Raw genomic sequence first — 13,582 nt, 5'->3', positions numbered from 1 at the left:
GCCTATGGGGCTGTGCCCATGGGGTGCCCGCAGTGCCGCAGCCCCTCTCCCCCCGCAGCCCGTCCGCAGCCCCCCGGGAAGCCGCTGGTGCAGCAGGAGCAGGTCCGTGCCCGCAGTGTGCTGCTGTCCTGGCAGCCAGGCAGTGATGGGCTCTCCCCCGTCCGGTTCTACACGGTGCAGAGCCGAGAGCTGCCTGACGGTGACTGGGCTCTGCACCCGGCCCCTGTGAGCCGCAATGCCACTGCCTTCGTGGTGGATAGGTGAGGTGGGGGTGATGGAGGGCGATGGGGGGATGCAGGTGATGGAGGGTGATGGGGAGATGGGGATGATGGAGGGTGATGGGGAGATGGTGGATCTGTGTGATCTGAAGGCCCTTTCTACCCCAAACCCTTCTATGATCCTATGAAGGGTGGTTTATGGCCTCGCCCACTGGCTTCACTGTCCCCACACAGGCTGAAGCCCTTCACCTCCTACAAGTTCCGTGTGAAGGCAACAAATGACATTGGGGACAGCGAGTACAGTGAGGAGTCAGAGTCACTCACCACTCTGCAGGCAGGTCAGCACCTCCTGGGGCAGGGACATGGGGTTCCCCCTTCCCTGGGCACCCCTGGAGCCTCAGCACCCCCTTCTCCCGCACAGCCCCTGAGGAAGCCCCCACCATCCTGTCCGTCACCCCGCACACCACCACATCCGTGCTCATCCGCTGGCAGGTACTGCCCCGTCCCCTCTGCCCTGTGGGCTGGGCCAGCAGCCCCATAGGAGCAGCCCCTCATTGTCCTCCCCACGCAGCCCCCGGCCGAGGACAAGATCAATGGGATCCTGCTGGGTTTCCGCCTGCGGTACCGGGAGCTGGTGCCCGACAGCCTGCGCGGCATCGGCAGCCCTGGCACCACATGGGCACAGCTCACCCGTGAGTGCTGCCGGCCCCACCGGCCTGGGGATGTGGGGCTGGGGGTGACCCAGTGGTGGCGGGTGCGGGATGGAGCATCCCATGCTCCGTGGCCTCTCCTGGGTACCAGCCTGGAGATGCTGCCAGGTCTGTGGTCACCAATGTGCCTGTCTGGTGTCACCAGCTGAGTCCTGCTGTGCTCAGCTCCATGTCCCTGTAGTGCAGGTGTCCAGGTGTCCACCTAACATGGGCGTCAATGCAATGTCCTGTTGTGTGTGTTGGGGTGTGCTGCTGTCCTCAGACCCCAACGGGAATAGGGTCCACTCCAGGGGCAGCAGGGACATGAGTGACAAGGGCAGAGCCCAACACAGGACCGTGTCCCCTCCATCACTCTCAATTGCTCCCTGTGGAGACCTTGATGCCCAGACCCAGCTTGTGCCACTCAGGGACTCGTTGGTGCTGTGACAGTCCCGTTGGCACCTGAGGGTGCCAGGGCCCTTTCCGGGATGGGCAGCAATGCAGGGATGGGTGTTTAAAGGTGGGATCCCACCTGTGCCATCACACTAACCAGCTGCTGCTCTCCCTGCCCCATGGCTCGCAGCCGTCTACGCTGTGCACAACCTCAGCGAGGTGTCCCTCACCCAGTACGAGCTGGACAGTAAGTCAGTGCTCCCTGTGCCCCCTGTGCCATCCCCTGCCCCTCTGTGCCATCCCCTGCATGTCCCCCACTGCCCTCCTCTGTGTGTGTGTCCCCTCTGACTGCCTGTGCTGCAGGGTGAGCCTAGGGACCACTCTGCCTTCCTCTCCTATTGTTCCTTGGAGACACCCCCTTCATACCCAGCAATGGGGGGAGCTGCTCCATCCCCTGGGGGTCCCAGGGCCCCCCCCAGCAGCGGTGACCCTGCTTACCCCTTTACCCCACAGACCTGAGCAAGCACCGGCGCTATGAGATCCGCATGAGCGTGTACAACGCGGTGGGCGAGGGCCCCCCCAGTGCCCCCCAGGAGGTGTTTGTGGGTGAAGCGGGTGAGTCCATAGCACAGTGGGGTCCTGCAGGGCCCCCCCTGCTCCCATGTGTGTGCCAGGCCAAGGGATGCTCCCAGCATCGGGTGGGTTTCCCATGCCTGGTCCTGCAGGGATGTGACACTGTCCCCCCCTTGCACAGTGCCCACCGGTGCACCCCGGAACGTGGCTGTGCAGGCAGCCACAGCCACGCAGCTGGATGTGACCTGGGAACCACCACCCGTGGAGAGCCAGAATGGGGACATCCAAGGGTACAAGGTACCTGGGGAGGTGCCGGGATCCTGCGGGATGCTGGGTGCCACCGGTGGGTGCTGCGCTCCCTTGAGTGATGCTGTGTGTGTTGGTGGAGCTTGGGAGGGTGCCGGGATCCTGCGGGATGCTGGGTGCCATCGGTGGGTGCTGTGCTCCCCTGAGTGGTGCTGTGTGTGTTGGTGGAGCTTGGGAGGGCGCTGGGATCCTGCGGGATGCTGGGTGCCATCGGTGGGTGCTGTGCTCCCATGAGTGATGCTGTGTGTGTTGGTGGAGCTTGGGAGGGTGCTGGGATCCTGCGGGATGCTGGGTGCCACCGGTGGGTGCTGCGCTCCCCTGAGTGATGCTGTGTGTGCTGGTGGAGCTGGGCAGGGTTTGGGTGCCCTGGGTGATGCTGTGTGGGCTACCGGGAGTGCAGGGAGATGAGAAGGCTGCGTGGAGACCTCTTAGCAGCCTTCCAGTATCTGAAGGGGCCTACAGGGATGCTGGTGAGGGACTATTCATTATGGACTGTAGTGACAGGACAAGGGGTAATGGGTTGAAACTTAAACAGCAGAGGTTTAGACTGGATATAAGGAAGAAATTCCTTACTGTTAGGGTGCTGAGGCACTGGAATGGGTTGCCCAGGGAAGCTGTGAATGCTCCATCCCTGGCAGTGTTCAAGACCAGGTTGGATGAAGCCTTGGGTGCCATGGTTTAGTGTGAGGTGTCCCTGCCCATGGCAGGGGGGTTGGAACTGGATGATCTTCAGGTCCTTTCCAACCCTAACTATTCTATGACTCTATGAATCTATGATCCATGGAGCTCATCCCGGTGCCAGGCGGGCGCAGGGCGGCAGATGGCGCCCTCGGTCCTGGGATGCCTCTGGGATACAGCCGGATGCTGCTCCCGTGCTTGAGGCCCCTTCCACTGGAGCAGCTGCTCCAAGCCCGTGTCCAGCCTGGCCTTGAGCACTGCAGGGATGGGGCAGCCACAGCTTCACCCTGTGCCTCAGCACCTCACGGTCCGGGCAGGGTGATGGGGATGGATGGAACCCTGCATCACCAGTCCCCTCCCGCAGATCCACTTCTGGGAAGCTCAGCACCGGAACCGAAGCGAGCGGGTGAGGACTCTGTTCCTGCCGGAGCGTGGGGTGAAGCTCAAGAACCTCACGGGCTTCACCTCATACTGGGTCAGCGTCGCTGCCTTCAACGCCGCCGGGGACGGGCCCCGCAGTGCTCCGGTGCAGGGGCGCACACAGCAGGCAGGTGGGGCCCGCGCCACGGCCCCCCCACCAGCACCACCCTAACCCCATCTCCATGGGGGCTCCGTGGGTCCGGGTTCTGGGGGGGTTCAGTTGATGTCCCCTCATCCCAGCTCCTGCTCCCAAGCAGACATCGGGTACCCCAGAGGGTTGTGGACTGGGGACACGTGGAGACCTTGGCTGAGGTTGGATGGAGAAGGATGAAGGTCTCAGAAGGATAGACAAGGAGACCCAAACCCTGAGCTATGCATGGCAGCCGGGCAGGGTCTTTGGCTCCATCCCCACCACAACACAGGCGGGAGGCACTGGGGTGGTGTGAGATGGGAATAACAAGTGCCCCAGCCCCATTAATGTGGAGACAGGGAGAGGGGCTGGATTCATGCTGGGAATGTCCAGTGGAATCACTGAGCTGGCCCCATCCCCTCCTCCTATAGCCCCCAGCGCCCCAGGATCCATCCGGTTCAGTGAGCTGACCACCACATCAGTGAACGTGTCCTGGGAGCCACCGCCGCTGCCCAACGGCATCCTCGAGGGCTACCGGCTGGTCTATGAGCCCTGCATGCCCGTGGATGGTGAGGGCATGGCCGGGGAGCTGGGGGGGCTCCAGGAAGGACCCGGCTCAGCCTCCATCCCTGCAGGCATCAGTAAGATCGTGACGGTGGATGTGAAGGGGAGCAGCCCGCTGTGGATGAAGGTGAAGGACCTGGCCGAGGGCGTCACGTACCAGTTCCGAATCCGGGCTAAAACCTTTGCCTATGGGCCAGATGTTGAGGCAAACATCACGACGGGGCCTGGGGAAGGTATGGGGGGGATGCTGTGCCAGGGTGAGGGAGGGGATGTGATGGGGACCAGTGCCACTGGGGCTGGCACAGTGTGTACAGTACCCGTGTGCCTCCAGCTCTGCTCTGGTCCCCAGGTGCCCCTGGTCCCCCTGGCGAGCCCTTCATCTCCCGCTATGGCTCAGCTATCACCATCCACTGGTCCAGTGGGGACCCTGGCCAAGGGCCCATCACCAGATACGTCATTGAAGCCCGTCCTTCAGGTAATGCAGCTCTGCTCTGCTTCCTATCCCCACCTGGGATGGGCTCAGGAGAAAGGGAGACTGTGGCAGGGAGCATTGACCTCTCCCAGCCCATGCAGCAGGATGGGTTGGGATTAGGGGAGCCAGGCGTGTGCTGGTCCATGCGGATCATGCTGCTGGGGCTGATGGAGCAGCACTCATTAATGCTGCCGAGGTCCTGATGCTCCCCATCCTGATGCTCTTCCAGACGAGGGGCTCTGGGACATCCTCATCAAAGACATCCCCAAGGAAGTGACCTCCTACACCTTCAGCATGGACATCCTCAAGCAGGGGGTCAGCTACGACTTCCGTGTCATTGCTGTGAACGACTACGGCTACGGGACCCCCAGCACGCCCTCCCCCTCCGTGTCAGGTAGCCAGTGGCCAGCATGAAGGTGTCCCCATCCATTGCCCCCCATGCTCATCCCCCTCTGATCCTCCCTGCTGTGCCCCAGCCCAGAAAGCCAACCCGTTCTATGAGGAGTGGTGGTTCCTGGTGGTCATCGCCCTCATCGGGCTCATCTTCATCCTCCTGCTTGTCTTCGTGCTCATCATCCGCGGGCAGAGCAAGAAGTACTCCAAGAAGTCAGACTCAGGTGAGCACTGGTGGGTGGTGATGGGACCCTCTGGGTGCAGAGCCCTGATCCAAGGCCAGGTTGGACACAGGGGCTTGGAGCAGCTGCTGCAGTGGAAGGGGTCCCTGCCTGTGGCAGGGGTTGGAGCTGGAGGAGCTTTAAGGTCCCTTCCAACACAAACCAGGTTAGGATTCTGTGACCCCATCGAAGCCTCCCTGCCTGCCTTCAGGGTGAGCGGGATGATGGGATCCTGCCTCAGGGCTCAGCTCCTCCTATGGCATCTGATAAAGATGCTTTGGGCTTCCTGGAGGGTGCTGGGAGCTCAGGATGAAATAGTGGCTTGTCCTGCTCCGGAGGCAGGGCAGCCTCCAGTGAGGGCTCGGCAGAGGTCACTGGGATTACTCAAACACAGCTCTGTTTTCTTAGCTGTGTCAAGGCTCAAATTGTGGGGAAAATCCAGACCTCCCATTAAGCAAACAGAGCCGGGAGCTGGAGGCAATGGGACCGGCGGGGCCAGAGCCAAAGCAGGCTCAGCGCAGCTGCAGCGCTAGCACGAGGCTGATGCTCAGCTGCGGTCTGTCCATGCCGGAGCCGGCACAACCCTACCGGGGCCATTCCAGGTCCCTCCCTCACACTCTGGGGAAGGTTTTGGGGGAGCCTGAGCATCCCTTTCCCCAGGGAACAGCTCCAAGGCGACGGCCCTGAACCATGGTGAGATGGTGAGCCTGGATGAGGGCAGCTTCCCAGCCCTGGAGCTCAACAACCGGCGCCTCTCCATCAAGAACTCCTTCTGCCGCAAGAACGGCATCTACACCCGGTAGGAACCCGCTGGGCAGGGGGCACCTTGCATCCCTGGTCCACTGTGGGATGGGAATGGAGCTGGGGAGGGCTGGCATCCCACAGGAGTGACCCTGTTCTGCCCAATGCCATGTGCTGAAGCCGCCTGCTGTGCCAGGATGCTGAGCAGCCTGAAAAGCTGGGAAGCCCTAAGCACCCATAGACAGGCTCTTTGGAGGGCCTGGATGAGGCTTAGGGATGCTCCCTGAGCCTGTCCCAGGGGTTGGTTGGGTTCATCCCTGTGTGCAGGGGGGACCTGCACTGAGCATCCCTCTGTTCCCAAGGTCCCCACCACGGCCCAGCCCCGGCAGCCTTCACTACTCCGATGAGGATGTGACCAAGTACAATGACCTGATCCCTGCTGAGAGCAGCAGCCTGACCGAGAAACCCTCTGAGGTCTCCGACTCTCAGGTGCCCACCCAGAGATGGGGATGTGGGACACAGGGACACAAGGAAGGCATGGACAGTGCTGGGAGCCCCCCGAGCACCAGCCCCGCTCTCTGCCCACCACCACACACATCTGCTGTGCACTTGGGAGAGGCAATACTGGTCCTGCTCTTCTGCTCTTTTAGGGAGCAGCATCCCCTGTGGCTTTGTGACATGGAGCCAAAGCGAAGCTGGCACAGCCCTTGGGCTGTGTGCTGGGGATGTGGCACTGTGGGGTGCACCCAGGGCTGCTGGGGACAGGGGGTGGGAGGGCAGTGGGGTTGGGGCCTGTCCTGCTGCCTGGTTACTGGTGGCAACCCTGGAAAATGGCACTTTTGTCTCATCCTGGAGCAAGGGGCATCCGTGGCCATGGGCAGCTCCCACGGGAGCATCACCCCGGATGGATGTGGGGTGAAAGGACAAGGCTGAACCCAAGGCCTCATCCTTGGGGTCCCCAGTGCTGTCCCCAAGCATGGGGGCTGCCCAGCCCTAGGGGTCCCCCCTCGCTGCCTGCCCTGGCTGTGGCTCTGCAGATGCTCGGGGCTCGAGTGGCTCTTTGAGGAGCTGTGAAGAGCAGCAGGAGCTGGCGCTGGCTCGGGGCAGCTTCCCCACCGCCCTCAATGGGCTCTTTGTGCGCATGGAGGAGGCTGAAGCCAATTACAGCAGCGGGAAGGCAGCGCCTCCCAAAACACCCCCCCTGCGGGACCCCCGAGGGGCCCCATTGCCCTTTTGTGTGCGTTCTGCTCAGCTTTAGAGAGCGGCAGGAACAGCCCCATTGGTGCCGCAGCCCCTTCGGGATGCGCTCCCCAGCATCCCTCCCAGCGCCGCTGTGGGGCCGGGGGGTGATGCCCGTCCGTGACCGTTCCCTCATCCCCTCGTTTAGGGCAGTGACAGTGAGTACGAGGTGGACCCCGGGCACCAGAAAGCTCACTCCTTTGTGAACCACTACATCAGTGACCCCACGTACTACAACTCGTGGCGGCGGCAGCAGAAGGGCATCTCCCGGGCACAGGCCTATGGCTACACCGAGAGCGACTGCGGCGACCCCGACCCCAGCGCCCTGCCCAACAGCCCCTCCACGCAGCAGGGCAGCCTCTTCCGGCCCAAAGCCAGCAGGACTCCCACCCCCCAGGCCCCCGGCAACCCCCCCAGCCAGCCCGGGACCCTGTACCGCCCGCCCAGCAGCCTGGCCCCCGGCTCCAGAGCTCCTATCGCCGGCTTCTCTTCCTTCGTTTGATGGTTAAACAGAAGCAGAACATGGGAGAGAGGAAAATATATCTGAAAACAGGGGAAAATAAAGGAAAAGCTCAAGAAATTAAGGAATAAAGCAGCGAGGAAGAGGAGGAGGAAGAGGCCGAAGGGCCCCAGGGCTCGGTGCCATGGGGGGTGTTTGCTTCCCTGCGGAACCCAGCTCTTCGTCTGTGTTATGGTTTGCTCAGCTGAGGAGGGTTGGGAATGTTCACCATGCCGGAAGGATTGCACCGGACTTCGCCCTCGGGACCTGCAGTGCTGGGGTCCCTATGGGGTGCTGGGGATCTTACTGTGCCAAACCCCGGCCCCTCTGCTTGTGGTCCCCCCAGGACATGGGGACAAGCAGTGGTGACACAGAGACCCCAACGCAAAGCCTCTGGATGTGGAACCCCAACCCGGGATCCCCCAGCCTTGGGCACCCACATGCAAGGAACCCAGGGGACAACTGATTCCTCCTTGCTTTGGTGCCCAGGACTTGACCCCCAGGAGCACCCTGCTGGGGTGCACATGGTGCTGATGACCCCCCCTGATTTTGCACCCGGGATGAGGCTCAGATGGGGCGATGCAGCAGCCAGACCCCCCCTCCTCTGCATTGCTGGTGGCTTGGGGCCTCTTTTAATGGGGTCTTGTTCGAGGGAGCACAAGGGACATGCGATGGGTGGTGATGCCCAGGGGCGTCCGGGGCTGTTTTGGTGCTCTCTGCATAGCAAACCCCCTCAGTGCCTACTGCTGAGCCAGGCTGAGCCGAGGGAGATGCCAATAAACAGCCTGAGGATCAGCGGCTCTCACTTCTCTGTCCCCCTGCTGGGATGTGTCAGTCTGTCCTGCTCTCCTAGCTGGGCTAGGACCTTCCATGGTCCTTATGGCACCATGGAAGGAGCCAGGCAGAGGTGCGGTGCCAGGATGCGGCCCAGAATGGCACAGGGAGCAGTGATGGATGTATCCCTGCATGTTTCCATCCCACTGGGGTCTGCAGCTGGAGGGGAAAGTGTGACCGGATGGATGGGGAAGGAGGGAAGTGGATGGATGCACCGAGTGCTTGTGGCATCACCAGCACTGGAGGCTTCTCCTGGGGTGGTTTCCACCCTCACTGCCTGCTCTGTCCTTCAGGTCTGGCAGGAAAATCCGGGTGCTGTGGTTGGATTCCATCACCCGTCACCCCTCCGGCATCAACCAGTGTGGGGATGGAGGTGAGGGGGGTGGCTCAGCCTGGTGCCAGCTCTGGCTTCCTTGCCTGGGGGCTACCAGGACCAGGGGCTCGAGCCCCTTGTAGGCACATAGGTGGACCCTCACCCTGGTGTGAGCCAGGGTCTGGGCAGAAATGAGGGATGCTGGTGCCATCACTGCCAACAAGCTATTGTCCCCATGGCACATGGTGGTGACTCTGGAGCCACATCCAGGGAATGACTTGTCTGTTTCCAGCCTGACTCCAGCCCCGTGCATCCTGGTCTGTGCAAGAGAGACCTTCATCCCCCTGGGGCTGGGATATGGAGCTGCCAGAGACATGGGGCAGAGCAGGTCTGGGGCGTTGAGTGGCACAGGAGAGTTCCCCATGGGAGGGATGCTCCCTGTGCAAGGGATGCTCGAGGTGCCTGTGTGGGGTCTTCATGTGCTCCCCAGCACAGTGAGATGCTGCAGCCCAGCAGCCAGGGCAGAGCAGAGCCCCAGCCCTGCTGCCTGCCCCAGTCCAGTTCATCTCCAGCTATGAGGAGCAGAAGCCAGAGGCTGCAGCAGCATCCGCAGCAGGTTTGGAGCTGGCACTGGGCTGGGCAGGGAAGCCACCAGTGTGGCTGTGGCTGCAGCACCAGGGCCCTGTGGCAGCGATGGTGGCAAACCCAGAACGAGCACTTTCTATTGTGGTTTCCCACAGTGCAAGGACGCAGCACCCGAGGAAGTGGCAGATCCCACATCCCACCGTGGCTCTGCTCTGTGAGGAACCTCCCTGGCTTGGTCCAGGAGCCACCCATGGCACAAAGCTCAGTGTGGGCACAGCAGAGATGGGCTGAGTGCCATTGGCACCACTGGGAGCTCTTGCTCGCTTGTGCTGCCTCAGTTTCCCCACGGCACAGATACAACCGGCCCAGCTGGGCTTGCAGGGGAAGATGCTGTGCTCCCTGCCAAGCACAGCCACCCATTTCCCCACACTGCTGCTACAATCAGCTCTTCCCTGAAGTGCCTCCAGGCAGGACTGTGCTGCCTGCACCCTGCCTGCACCCTGCCTGCACTGCCAGGTCCCTGTGCAGGGTGAGCTGTCGGCAGCAATCAGTCCCTGCAGCCCGAATCGGCCTTGACACATCCCCTGAGTGCTGCTCGGCAGAGCCCTGCGGTTCAGCCAAGGGCAGAGCTCCGCTTGCTTATCAGGGGAGAAGCTGCATCCCAGACCTTGCTCTATGGATGGGCAGCTCTGGAGCGGTACCCGCTCGCTGCCCCTGCTGCGATGGGGAGATGTTTGTGTGCCGGGAATGAGGGTGGTGACCTCTGGGCTGCATCCCATGAGTTATGGTTATTGATGTACCTCAGTGCAGCCTGCTGGGGTTGGAGGAGCCAGGCACTGACAGTGTGTTCGCCAGGTTGAGGATGGATCGAGGGAGGAGTACTGAGGGCAAAGAGGGATGCTCAGTGTGGGCACTGGAGCAGCCCTGCAGCCTGGGCTCTCCTTTCCCTCCAGTTCCCCCAGGGCACAGCCGAGTGTCCCCACCTTTCCCTTTCCATGGGGCAGGAACAGCTTCTCCTGCCATGACCAGGACTCAGAGCATCCTCAGAGCCCCACATGCCCCAGGCCTTGCCACCTCCCATGCCATGCCAGGCTGCAGGGCTCCTGGAGGCAGGATGAGTCCTCCAGGACAGCAGGAAGAGGAGGGCGATGGGGAAGGTGGATCCAGGTCTCTGCACCCTTTCCTGCACGTGTGGGTCCAGCTATGGCCCAAGGGGTCCCTGTGCCAAAGCTGTACCAGGGCAGGTGCTTTCTATGGGTGATGCTGATGCCCCATCCCAAGCCAGGGTGGCTGCAGCACGGCCGGGTGATGGGTTCCCAGGCAGATAATGGGTTGTGGGAGCCTGTTCCCTGGCCAGGGGAGCATTCCTGCTGGGAACTGCAGCCATCTGCACCACAAGCCTGCCCACAGCAGGCTCCAACCTGTGCATGGCCTGTCCTGGCACCCCTGGGTGCTGAGCAGGTGATGCCCCTCTGTAGGCCGGATAACTGCTGATCCCTGGGAGAGCAGCATGGAAAAGGGGCTCTGGGAAAGCATCAGGCTCCCTCTGCAGCATCTCCTGCGCGGCCAAGGCGGTGTTGGCAGACAAAGCTGGCAGTGCTGAGGCAGGAGGAGGGGATGGAGCTGTCGGGAAACTCGGGCTCCTCTCCCTGCTCTGCCTTTCAAAGCGCTTTTCAAGCCTGCTCTTTCTTCTCTGCTTTCAAAGCCGCTGAGAAGCAGCACAAGGAACCGGTGATGGGTTCAGGGAGGGGGTAGGGATGCAAACACCCGAGCCCCCCAGCACCCAAACCCTGCTGCGGGATCCAGCCCTGGGGCTCTGCACGGCCTGAGCTGCTGCAGAGGAGAGCGAAGGGGCCTGTCCCTCTGAGCCGGCTCCCCAAGCTGAGTGGGTGCCTGCTCTCCCCAGCTGGAGCCAGGGCAGCCCTCGGGAGCCTTCCCCCACCTCCTGTGATGTTAATCCCTCCTGACCGCGCTGTCTGAGCCAGCGCCGTGCTCCCATGACAGCATCAGGTGAGGCAAGCGGTGCTGTCATTAACACGGGTGAGCAGAGCTGCAATGGGGGCTCAGGCAAAGCCTCCTCCTCCTCACCTGCCAACAACCCCTCCTGCAGCCAGTGATGGCTCCCAGGGACCCCCCTCTGCTGTGAGCACGGGGCTCTGCCTCTTGCCTTGGTTTCCCCATATGGAAAACAAGGAGGATCAAATTTGCCAAACAAACCAGTTATGGAAATGGAACTGGTGCGAGACAAGGAAGCAGCACGGCCTGGAAAGGAGACGCAGGCACTGGTGTGGTGGTGCTGGACGCCGGGCTGTGGGCAGAGGTTGTGCCTGGGTGCTTTGGCCATGATGCCAACAGCTCCTCCACAGTGCCAGGAGCAGCTCCATGGTTATGCCATGAGCAGCCTCCTGCCCTTCCCATGGAGGGAAGCGTCTGCCCTGGATGAGCCATCGCAGCACTCAGCTGCTGCTAAAACCACAGCCCCTGAGCCGGTGCTGGGGAATGGAGCTCCTTGTACCACTGACATCAGACATCTTCGGTCCCTGCAGCATCACGTCCCAGCCTCCGAACCCCTGGGCACGGCCGGGGGACCCCAGGACCCCTCTCACCGCCCGTGCCCCAGCCTGGCTCTCTCTACAAGCCGCCAGACGCTCCGGAATACGCAAGGAATGCCGCATTAGGCAGATTCGGGATAATCTTGTCTCTCCCGCCCCTTTTCTCCCACAAAGGTCTCCATTTAATCCCCGCTCTGAAGCTCTGCACTCTCCCTTTCGGCACATCGCAGGGGATGAGGGGAGCACAGAGAACCCCAGCATCACCTCTTGGCCAGCCTCGGCCTGCGGGAGCCCCTGGCCCCCTGATGGGGCTGGAGCAGCAGAGCTGGGTGGGGACAGAGCTGTGGGGCTGAGGAGTGTGGGGTCACGGTCACGACGGGAGCAGGGACATCGGTGCTGCCCTGGGGCTGCACCCGTCACCTCCCGCAGCTCAGGTCGGCTCTTAATTCCCCTTCATTAAATAGAACCGGTCACCCCTCGCTTCTGCCCATCCTCCCCCCTCGGGGGTGCTGCCGGCCCCTCGCTCTGCCTCCGGGGACCCCACTCAGGGCTCCCCCAAGGCAATGGACCCGGGATCCCTCAACCCAGGCCCAGGAGGGGCTGCAGACCCCACTCGGGGGCTCCATTCATGACACGGGCTGGGACAAGAAACACCCCCCCCGCCCCACTCGGGTTTGAATGGAGGGTATGGGACTGCCCAGTGACGTGGCGCCGCGCCATTGGTCCGGGTGGGGCGATGACATCATGCCCGCCGCCGTGGTTTGGGGGGGCAGTTTCGTTCCGGCTCGGCCATGGACCGGCGGCGGGCCCTGGTCGCGCAGGTACGGGGGGGGTGTGGGTCAGCCCGGTGCGGCTCGGTACGGTACGGTACGGTATGGTACCGTCCGATGCGGTACAATACAGTACGGTACGGTACGGCTCGGTACGGGAGGAGGCAGCCGGGCCCCGGCTCCGCTATTGTCCAGCGGCGGGCGGGGTCCCTGGGGCTGCCCCAAACCCCCTCCGGTACCGTCCTGCGGGCGGCGGTGCTCCCCTTGCCCCGTTCCCCTCCCGTCGGTGGGGCCGGTCCGTCGGGTGAAGGAGTTAACCGGATACGGCGCCGTGTTTGCCCAGCGTGGGGCAGCGGGCGGCGCACCCCTCCCCGGCGGCAGCGATCGCCCCGTCCGGTCCCACCGGCGGCTTGCGGTGCCCGGTCCCACCGGCGGCCGGGGCGGGGCTGCCGGGCCCTGCTCGGAAGGGTTGATCCGGCCCCGGCTGGAGCGGGTCCAGGGGCTCCCCGGGGCTGAGCACAGCGGGTGCTGAGTCAGGGCCGCCCGAAATCCCCTTCCCTGTTCCTCATCCCGCTGCCCGGAGCGGGGTTTTCCTCCCTGCGCTCCATCCCTGCTGCTCCCATGGCTGCTCCCACGGCAGGCGCTGGCTCCCGAACCCGCCCCGGTGCTGGTGGAGCTGGTGGGGAGCGGGACTCGCCCTGGTTTGACCCCGGCGGTGGCTGTTCGGTATAGATGTTTCCGAGCGCCGAATCTATGGATTGGGAAGGGAGCTGGGATCGTTAATGGTCTGCGGGAGAAACTGAGGCATGGAGTGATGGGAACACGGGGCTCTGCGCCTCGGGACAGGGCTTGCTGCCTAGCAGGGCACCCGGTAAACAAGTCTGTTTAGCACACAGCTCCCTCGGATACCATGGAGCGAATCCAGCTGAGACTTAACACCGAGGAGCTTCAGTGGGTTTGGGTCCAGGGGACTGCAAGAGCAACGCTGGCCT

General features: G+C 62.9%; 1 protein-coding gene across 1 annotated transcript in view; it reads left to right on the top strand.

Annotated features, from left to right (window-relative positions):
* The window catches only part of SDK2 (sidekick cell adhesion molecule 2), a 43,225-nt gene extending 34,904 nt beyond the window's left edge, over positions 1-8,321 (top strand). The window contains exons 30-45 of the mRNA XM_034067825.1: positions 59-260; positions 453-556; positions 640-710; positions 790-910; positions 1,491-1,547; positions 1,814-1,915; positions 2,055-2,170; positions 3,222-3,408; positions 3,839-3,976; positions 4,043-4,204; positions 4,321-4,446; positions 4,673-4,837; positions 4,920-5,060; positions 5,718-5,856; positions 6,161-6,287; positions 7,186-8,321. Of these exons, the coding sequence (XP_033923716.1) occupies positions 59-260; positions 453-556; positions 640-710; positions 790-910; positions 1,491-1,547; positions 1,814-1,915; positions 2,055-2,170; positions 3,222-3,408; positions 3,839-3,976; positions 4,043-4,204; positions 4,321-4,446; positions 4,673-4,837; positions 4,920-5,060; positions 5,718-5,856; positions 6,161-6,287; positions 7,186-7,539 (2,312 nt within the window). The 3' untranslated portion in view covers positions 7,540-8,321. The remainder of the gene's footprint in view (positions 1-58; positions 261-452; positions 557-639; positions 711-789; positions 911-1,490; positions 1,548-1,813; positions 1,916-2,054; positions 2,171-3,221; positions 3,409-3,838; positions 3,977-4,042; positions 4,205-4,320; positions 4,447-4,672; positions 4,838-4,919; positions 5,061-5,717; positions 5,857-6,160; positions 6,288-7,185) is intronic.
* Positions 8,322-13,582: the final 5,261 nt, after the last annotated feature.

Source organism: Melopsittacus undulatus, chromosome 11 (assembly GCF_012275295.1).
Source record: "Melopsittacus undulatus isolate bMelUnd1 chromosome 11, bMelUnd1.mat.Z, whole genome shotgun sequence".
Taxonomy (NCBI): Eukaryota; Metazoa; Chordata; class Aves; order Psittaciformes; family Psittaculidae; genus Melopsittacus; species Melopsittacus undulatus.
Note: the sequence above shows the minus strand (reverse complement) of the source record. Positions and strands in the feature narration are given on the sequence as shown.